Genomic DNA, 10,282 nt, shown 5'->3' with positions numbered 1-10,282 from the left:
CACAATTGCTTACAGGCTGTTGTATTCTATAAAAATGTCGCCCAAATGTAATTAGTCAACCAAGATCTGCGTAAAAGTTATCATCGTTAATTACATATTTTGTAAAATTCTTTTATTTGATTAATAGACATCAAAGCTCTCCTTAATAGACATGAAAACTCTCCTTAATATCAATTTTCTTATAAATATCAGCGGAAAAAAATCGAAGACGGCGAGGAGATCAAAAAGAGTTGAATGATTCTCGCGGTATATTTTTAATATTAAAATTATGATCGCCAATTGTGCGACATCCTATGTACGTTAAATGTGTTGTCTATGTGCGTCTCTTTCTCCGCGTGTAGCGAACTTGCAGATGTGATTCGCGATTACAAACATCCCACTGCTAGCGTCAATGGAGCCAATATCTCGTTAGATAGAAGATAGTGCAATTTATATAGTTCATATTAAGCCAAATTTATTATTATTTTTTTTAAAGCCATTTTAGATACCTCGAAGAGATACAAGTTTAATTAAAATTCTTAAAAGAGCTTATAAAAAAATAATAATAAATTTAGCGAAAAATTGCGAATGCATTGTTTACAAGCAAAAAACTCGTTAATGGATGCTGTTTCTCAATCGAGATTTTACTTATAAATTCATCTTACACATTCGTTAAAATTGCATGACTTACACAGCATTAATTAAATAACATTAATTAGGAAAGGAAGAAATTATTTTGACGATACGAGGAGAGAAAAATCAACTCGATCGCATCAATGAAAAAAGTATTGTAACCACCAAATGTTACTGTATGGAAGACTTATTGATTTTTTTTTCAAATTTTATAAAAATTCAGAATCAAACTCGTATCAGTAACATATTAATCCACATAAATTATATATGGCCATAAAAATTTTTGCCTTTCTAAAACAATAAATTTTATACATTTATATAGATTCGGACCAAAAATATTCTGTCCCAGAACATTTTTGCCAAAATGCAGTTACGGTTGTATCTTATGTTTATAACACTTTTTAATGATGCCATCAAAGTCGACACGCGAGGGATTATTAATGAATCCACTATTGTACGTCATATCTATAACAATTCATTTAATTATTACAGGCTATAAGGCTTTATCTCGTTACAATGAGCATAAGTATAAAATAATTTTACATGTTGCCATATAAAAAAAGGCAATAGCATGATGGACGGTTCTCAATTATCCTGCTTAGCGGAGCGTGTGTATGACGAGAGATTCGCTTCGACAAAAGATTTGCGCGTCTTTTCGCATTTTGGATCTATATATAAGCAGTTAAACAATTGTAAAAAATTTTAATATACACGCAAAAATAATTTCTATAGTTGTTGATAACAATTCATGATTGATATAAAACTATTTTTTCATATCGATAGCATTGGAAACGAAGCTCAATATGTTATACCACACTGTTGAAAATTTTGGTTTGAATTTAATATATATTGCATATCCTAAGCAATCATACAAATTTTTGTGTTAATTTAACATAATATGAATATGTTGAATAGTGACATTAATAATATTTCAACACAAAATGAATGCAAACTTTATAATAATTTAATATAAATTTTATGTAAAAAAGATCAACATATTTTTAATGATAAAATATAGGTGAAAGTGACTATAGATCGCCAATAACTTAGAAAAATGTTATTGGTAATCTATAGTCATTTTCATCTATTGTAGAATAAAAGAAAAATTTTTCTGTAAATTTTAACAAATAAATCCTGTCACTAATAATACATATAAAATCAAAAATATGTGCATATTAATATAAAATATAAAACATGTGTTATTTTCATTTTTTCATAATTTTTAATAATTTCACATTTGAGTTCAATTACAAGCAATATGTTAAATTAACACATAAATGTGTTAAATAACACAAAAATTTCAACTGCCATATTTTTTAACAAAAAAAAAACACAAATTTTCCGACAGTGCGGTTTCAAATCTCTCTAAATAAATCTAGTACATGTAAGTGTAATAATCGAGCCTATAAAACAAAACATCATCGAACAAATGTTGATGTAGAGTTAGAGGCATGAAGTAAGAGTAAGGAAAGTAATCTCGATAGTGTAGAGTGCAAAAAAGTAGTCACAAAAGATGTTCGCTATGTGGCCAGGTTTGCCGAATGGGATAACTTGGACCATTTTGTCGCCATCTTGAATATTCATATATGTATAATGTTACGTTTAGTTGTATTAGTAATTAATAAAAATGTGTTAGCGATACACTATTTACTAAATTACTACCACAACTAAACGTAACATTATACATATATGAATATTCAAGATGGCGACAAAATGATCCAAGTTATTCTATTTAGCAAACCTGGCCACAACCTGGAAACATTTTTCGTGACCATTTCTAATCTAAGTAGATAACTCTCCTTACTCTTCCTTCATGGTTAGAGGATGAAAAATTTCGGAATCTTGTAAAACATACCCTACTCCCTACCATCTCTTCATTGCAGTTTAATATACATGCAACTTTGCATTGACAGCTGCTTAAATATTTGTTCCAAAATACGTGATGGTTCGACGACACGAATCAATTGCGCGTAATGCCGAGTCACAATTATCTCGACGATCTGTCACATATATAATCTCGCCCGCTTCTCTTTTTGTACCTGTTGTAGTATGCATTACGCTGTAATAACACTGATGCGCGCAAGGCGCATCATTACGCATATAAATATCCGTCCGATGTAAAAACGAGAAAACATGTTTACAACTTTATAACAAGCGTATATAAATAAGACTAGATTTATTATCGTTAGACGATTTGCTTAGAAAAATATGACGTGACGATGTGATATCGTTACAAGTCTCATATCTTCATCCGATATCACTCCCAAATGCATCGCTGAGTCCGATATTAGTCTAAACACGATTTATTTACTTCCCTCCCCCCTTTTCTCCTCCCACCGGTTCCAAAATATGGCGAGCACAAAATTTCACTCTTTGGTTAACCCGTTCTTTATCGCAGACATATACGGATATAATCTAGACCGGAATATATATATGTACATATACACCCATAGTCCAGTCTCTCTCATCTTTGGCACAAAGCTGTAGTCCAGTTTGCTCTATCCTCGTGACACAATACTTTGTTGTGATTAAATTTAAATTTTGAAATTTTCATGTATAAATAAGGTTTAAACGTGCGACATCTTCACTTCATATTACACACGGATATTTATTAACTTTCAAATTTTAAATATACAGGGTATTCCAGATCAATGAAACCTGAGAATTTTAGGAAATTGAATTTGAAACAAAAAAGTTTCTATAAAGTCTGAAAATACTTCGTTGAAAAAAGTTATAATTAATAAACTTTCTGTAAATAATTAGTTATGATCAAAATTTAATAAGAACATTTTTATGTCTACATTTGCAACACTATGAATGTAATGCTTACACTAAGACCGGGTGGTAAAACTAAAGGTGGTTTTTCTTTTTAAAGTTTTTTCTTTTCTTCGTTATCTTGAGCTTATTTTCCTTCGAACGCCTTATCAGAATTAAATGAAATCGGTGTAATTTAGTTTGTTATTTAATTACCTGCAAATTTATTTTGTTATTTTTTTCAAATGAATAAAAAGTTTTGAAGTTATTTAAAAATCTTCAAAATATGATTTTTTGAAATTTATTAGATACAATTTTTTAACGAAGCTATATAATTATATATATATATATATATATATATATATATATATATATATATATGGTTACCACCCGAGTCCACGGAGAGACTCTTCTTCTCCTGCAGACTAGGCTTGGCACCGCCGGTGAACTCAAATTTTATTTGTTTCCAAATTCAATTTCCTATAAGACACTGAAGCTTCATTGACTTGCTTTGGAACACTCTATATATTAATAACATACGATTGAATAGTTAACTTTCAAATTCTTCAATTTTTAAATTCAAATTTTAAAAAGTGTTAATTATAAAAATGTTCATAGTTTTCTTCATAATTTTTAACATACAATTTCCATCTTCCAGTATTTTTAAAAAAGATGTAATATATGCAAAGTTATCTATAAATTCACAAATGTGAAAAAGATATTTCGATAATAATTGATAATTTTTGTTTCAAAAATATAGATTGAAGGACAGTTAGGTAGAATCTCTAATTTTACAATTATATATCGTTTGAAAAAAAAGGTTTCACAAAATGAAGAAACAGGAGGAAAAGAGATGCAACAATAAAGGAATAACGTGCGTCGTACCGTGTCACAATTTTCGTTCATCAGTTGACAACGCGCCGCGAATGTCAAGTCTCACGTGAGGGGCAAAGTCTGATGTTCCTCCACGAAGTTATTCGGCACTTCCAGGAGATTATCGCGAGGAAGCGGTGGGGGGGTATGAACAAGAACGGCGTCCCCGTCAACAACGTCAAGATCAGTCACATCGCCGTTTATCGCGGCGCCGCCGCCCCCACCGTTGCCCCCGCTCAATTCTCGCACGTTACCGGGCAAATAGTCTTTCCAGCTTCTGAACAGATACCTGGTGAACTTTCTGAGCTGCCGAAATTTACAGTACGTGGCACCCTCCGCGGATTCAAGCTGCTGCGTCTGAATGAGAAAACCCTTCTCTTTGAAGGTCTGCTCCAGCTTCTCGCGCTGCAGGGACTTTCTGGTCTTTCTCTTTCGTCGCCCATCATCCTGGCCGGCTGGGTTTCTCTGGCACGTTATGGGGGATTGGATTCTCTCGCCAGCGGCGTTGAGGAAGGCACCAGCGGCGGAGGTCGTTCCGGATTGGCCCGCCGGCTGCTGAAGGGCCTCTCTGGGAAAGAACTCGTAACCGCGCATGCTCTTATCACCGGTGCCACTGTAATAGCGGAAATTACCACCCGAGTCCACGGAGAGACTCTTCTTCTCCTGCAGACTAGGCTTGGCACCGCCGGTGAACTTAAATTTGCATATACTCACTTCCGTCGCCGGATTGTTATTGTTTTCCGCCGGTATCGGTGGTATAAATATGGCGGAACGCTTCCGCTTAGTCGGCTGACTTTGCGGCTGAATTAGAGGAGCGTTCCTCTTCGGTCTGGGTGACGGCGGTGCCGTGATTGACGTTGGCGTTGGCGTCACCTGGGACGCGGGCAATGCCGATGCTTGAGGCACGCTCTTCGTCTCCATCATCGAATATATCGATTTGGGCACAATTTTCTGCTCCCTCGGCGCTTGATCCGTCGGCCGCGATGAACACTTGTCACCTTGGGCAACCTTCTGGTAATATAGCAATTGCGACTGCAGGGCCATCGGGTGGATGAACACACCAGTGTTCGGCCAATACACAAAGCCAGAGTTGTGGCCGATCATCGGATCGATCACGTTGTTATTATGATTGACGAGACTGTTGTTCGAACGATGAACCATCGACTCCGAGTAGTTGATCGGTTCCGATAAAAAAGCACTTCCAAGGCACTCCACCTCTTCACCGTCGCTCGACGTCTCGCTCTTCATCTGACCGGACTCGTAGACGTTTCCGTGTTTCCGCAATAGTCGAATCTTCAACTGATTGAGATCTCTGATGCAGAGGTTCAATGGCTCATCCTGTTCCCGCGCGTTCTCAGACAACGCGACGAAGCTTCGTCGGGTCTCCTGAGTCAGCCGCTTCTCCAACAGACTGCTGATTCTGTTTTGCACGTCCGTTCTCTGAAATGGTACGTGAGGCGATACGCGATCTAGAGAATCCTGTTTGTCTCGGGGCGACAGTCTTCTCTCCTCGTGACCGGGTGTACCCGGCAGTATAGTGCCATAATTCTTGTAAATCAAATGACAGATGTCAGCCTTCTTCGGCTTCCGACCGCGTCTAGGCTTGCTATTGTCGAGGGTGATCTCGCCCATGTAGGGAAGATCGGAATACTTCATCGGCGGCCTGCTGGACGTCTGCGGATGCGTCTGCTGAGTATGATGGTTGGGATATGGCGCGTTGGAGTAGGCCTGCGAGGACGCGGACGTGATAACGGATCTCCTGGTGCTTGTAACTTGATTGTCACGACCAGGAGCAATCGGACATTGGGGAATCGATCCAACGTGCGGACAGAGCTCCTGCTGCATCGCCGCAATCCGCTGTAGCCAACCGTGGGTATCAGCGATGGGACTTGGGGTGGAAGTCGAGCTCGTCGGTGCCGGGCTAGGTGCTGCTGGTTCGATGACGGTTCGCGGCGGCGACGAGTTCAGATTTTCCTGGGCCAACGAAGCCTCGTAATGGTCCAGGTATTCCGGCGGCAGCGCCTGATGATGAAACTTGAGCTTCCATCGCGATTTTCTGCGACCACGACTATAACATTTAAATATATACAAGATTGTATAGTTTAATATACGCGTGACGTAGACCATCATGTATATTCCTACGATATTGTTCATTTACAAGGTGATTCCTAACTCCCAAATTTTTTAGATTCTTTTTAAAACTGAAAATTAAAAATATATTTTTTGCAATAAATAATTTTGTTTTAAATAAAAAAACTTTTTTAGTAAATTTGTTTTCAATGTACAAAGAGAGAAACGTATTTAAACCACAGCGGTTCCCATACAGCACAGAACATTGCAGTTACATAGCAGTAATGTTACAATCTTGCAAGTTGCAATGTAATATTTTTGAGTCTAGGAATGTGTAATTGTAATATTGAATGATAATGTTACAGCACATTCATACAAAAACATTACACAGTATTCGATAATTGCTGGTTCATTCGTATACCGCTATGTGGCGCATATTGTACTACTACCTATCCCGCATTTAATTTCTAGTCACGATGACTATATAAATAGCGGTCTTGCGTAGAACGGTTAATAAGATTAAAGATATGATAACTATTTATATAATTTTTTTAATTTACATATTACCCCAGCACAGGACATTTAAACTGAATATCGTTTTAATAACCTCCATTTCTATATAATATCAAAATTTGATAATTTTCTAATATGCAAAATATTTCAAATTTTAATAAATAAACTTTAAGAATATATAAGAACATCTAAAAAAAAGATAAGAAAAAACTTGATTATAATGTTACAATGTTTCAATGTATAATATAAGGTCTATGCAACATTTCTGCAATCTTTCGGTGCTGTATGGGTTATATCGTTTCTTCATTAACGCCGGTGACTGCATTCTGGATCGCATCTTAGTACACGGACGCTTTATGCAGACAACGTATTTCGCACTTCCTCTGCTTTAGCCGCTCCACTCGGGTCGTTTAATGAAATTCAATAATAACGGTGATCTCTCTCTCGTCAGCGCGTCTCTGCGTATATCCGCGAATCCTTTTTTCCGGGCGTTCACGCGCGCGCGCGCGCGCCTCTTTACAAGACTTGCTCGAACCAGTTTCCTGGCGCCTGTCTTTCTTGCGAACGACGCCAGCGGATGATCGTTTAAAGCACTTTCCTGGTTACAAGCGGCCGGTTCTACGTTAAAGACGTCGTTAGTGACATGGCGAGGGTAAGATACGAGATAGCCGGAGCCGATAGTCGTTGTCGCCAATCGCGCTACGTGACAATATAAGCCGTCGCAAAACACGTTTCTCAAACGCGATATGAAATCTGCCCAGATGGCCAGAAATATTTCTCGTCTGTCGCATATATATATATATATATATATATATATATATATATATATATATATATATATAAATATAACATAATTCGATGTATGGATTTTAAGATGATCGCAAGCAATTTTGATATCATTGATATCAAACGCGATAGTTCTATTACTACTTCTGTTTAATAATTAATGAGATATTGAACGCAAAAAATAAAATCAAGACAGATAGATAAATATTATAAATCACCTGGATCGCCCTCGATTGTTAGCATCTGGCACTAACGTTGGATTGTCCTCCAGTCCTTGAATTTGATAATGGCCGACTTGCTTGTTGTCCACCGAACCCGTAGCGTTGATCGCATCCACTTGCGGACTGTCAAAATGACAAGAGATTTTCGTTTATCAGTGCGCTTAAATCATTATTTCATATTAAATTATTGTCATCAATTTTCCGCAAAAAAAATAAATAAAGCATAAAAAATTTTTAAAATGAAGAATAAATATATTTTTATATTAAAATTTTAAATAATGTACTTTAAAAATTACAATTTTTATTACATGCAATTAATAATTTAATATATTTATTTATTATTTAATTATTATTTAATATATTTATTTAAATAAATTTATTTAATATATTATTTAATATATTATTTAATGTATTATTTAATATATTTATTTAAATAAAAAAAAATCAAAATTAACAAAATGGATTTATTTGATTAGAAAAAATTTTATTTTTAGTATGCGATGTATGTCATGCTAGATTCGAAAGAAGATTCATAACTCACCTCAATGTGTTCGCATCACGACTTCGCTCTTCCTCCTCCTGAGGCTCCTGCTTAACGGCCATGTGGATCACGGGCGGTAACGGACAGTGTAAATGCGACGAGTGATGCAAATGATGCTGCAGACCAGCGCCGTCGGTCAGACTGCTATCTATGCCAATAGACTGTGCACGCGGCACGACTTCCTCAGTCTGCATAGTGCCCCCTGGAAATTCAAACATTGCGGATTTAGAGTTTATTCCCATTTAACGCATTCGAGTACGTTCAGTATATGTATACTCGTCCAGATTTCAAATGAGAAAGTCCAACGAGCTAATTTTCTCACGTACGGCTTGGCAAATAGTTTCCAAAACACACTTGCCGGTTTTAAGTATCTGACACTCAATTTCGAAAGCTTGTCTTGAATATCAGAATTTCGAAGGCATTGAAATCGGCTTCAATTTTTGTAGGATGATAGCGTATATTAAAGCGAAACATTTATCTAAAAAAAAAAAATCTTTTTTTTCTCCTACATCTCATATGCATAAACAAGTACCCGGCATACATATTTTCAATCGCAGTTGTAGCTGAGAAATTGATATGAATACACTTAAAATAAAAAATGTTTCTCGAATTATTCGTTATAGATTGATTTAAGAGCGACATTTGTTAAACTGAGTACTCGACTTCATTAATTATTAATGAAGTCGTAGTCTCTTAATTTTGACAGGACGAGAAACGGGGTCGGAAGTAGCCGGTACGTGCGAACAGCTTCCACTTTCTTATTTCGGCATGCGAGGAGAACCACGCGAAAGGTTGTGCGTAGGCCGGCGTTCGAAGCCGGCTGGTGTGCGAGCGGATTGCGGAATATTCATGGTCGCTGTGTATTAATGAGCGTTGGATTAATGCCGTGTGCGGCGCGGCTCAGCGCGAATTGCGCGTTGCATAGATTCGACGGGCGTGAGAAATGGCTAGTAGAGGCTAAACAAATGCTTCGTGCAGAAATGGATAAACGATAATAAAATGCGCGATATAACGCCGCGTTATCGTTGCACCATCGAGGCATGCGAATCGCGTGGGCGATACCGCGTGTTGGTTCAAGGCTTCAAAATCGCACAATAGCAAGAGCCGCGAGAAAAATCCGCTATTGGGACACCCGCACGTGGAACGGCCCGTCTCGTTCGACAGGCACCTGTTACATTATGTCCCTGTTGAATAATTTCTCATCGAATTCATCTGACTCGTTGTATTGTCATAATTTTTACGATCATATAATTGTAATTCGCGTTCGTAAAGCGATATCATTCGCACAGCGGAAGATTCTTTCTAAGATTCTCATGCGACTACTTACGCCGCATTGTTTCATTTATGTATCAAAAGACAGTACGCATTATATATATTTTAAATATTAAATTGAAAAATATATTTCTTATACATTGTCATTATTAAATAATATTATATGTATATCAAGAATTTTGTTTAATAATTTTCATATAATATATAAAAATTATTTTTATATTATTTATATTATTATATAATTATTTTTTATATATAATGAAAACATTCAGCATTTTTATTTAATTCACATATAATATTTATAATAACATTTACAATAATATTTTCTCTCTATTTCTCTTATGAAAAATAGAAAAAAAAAAAATAAATATGATGTGCTTCAAATTTTAGCGTATAATAATAAAAATTTCTCAGATATCTTCTTTCAAATACTGCAAATGATTCAAATATTATATAACGTTAATACAATGTAAGAATTTGCGTAATCAAGGGTCAACGAAGCAAAGACATCGGCGACGATATCGGGAGACGGTGGGTGCGCGTGAAAGAAATAAAAAGAGAGAAAGAAGAAAATGCACGGAGAAGACGAAGATAAGCGTATTATACATATTGCGGCTCCGCAGCACATCGACGGATAAAA

The 10,282-nt window shown here is 36.3% G+C and overlaps 1 protein-coding gene across 2 annotated transcripts in view; it reads right to left on the bottom strand.

The window, feature by feature from the left end:
• Positions 1 to 3,800: 3,800 nt before the first annotated feature.
• The window catches only part of LOC126854783 (uncharacterized), a 30,803-nt gene continuing 24,321 nt past the window's right edge, over positions 3,801 to 10,282 (bottom strand). For both annotated transcript variants that reach the window (XM_050601842.1, XM_050601841.1), the window contains exons 2-4: positions 8,371 to 8,572; positions 7,827 to 7,952; positions 3,801 to 6,307 (exon numbers count right to left, since the gene is read on the bottom strand). In XM_050601842.1, coding sequence (XP_050457799.1) covers positions 4,303 to 6,307; positions 7,827 to 7,952; positions 8,371 to 8,564 — 2,325 coding nt within the window. In that variant the 5' untranslated portion in view covers positions 8,565 to 8,572 and the 3' untranslated portion in view covers positions 3,801 to 4,302. The remainder of the gene's footprint in view (positions 6,308 to 7,826; positions 7,953 to 8,370; positions 8,573 to 10,282) is intronic.

This window comes from Cataglyphis hispanica, chromosome 14 (genome assembly GCF_021464435.1).
Source record: "Cataglyphis hispanica isolate Lineage 1 chromosome 14, ULB_Chis1_1.0, whole genome shotgun sequence".
In the NCBI taxonomy this organism is placed as follows: Eukaryota; Metazoa; Arthropoda; class Insecta; order Hymenoptera; family Formicidae; genus Cataglyphis; species Cataglyphis hispanica.
Note: the sequence above shows the minus strand (reverse complement) of the source record. Positions and strands in the feature narration are given on the sequence as shown.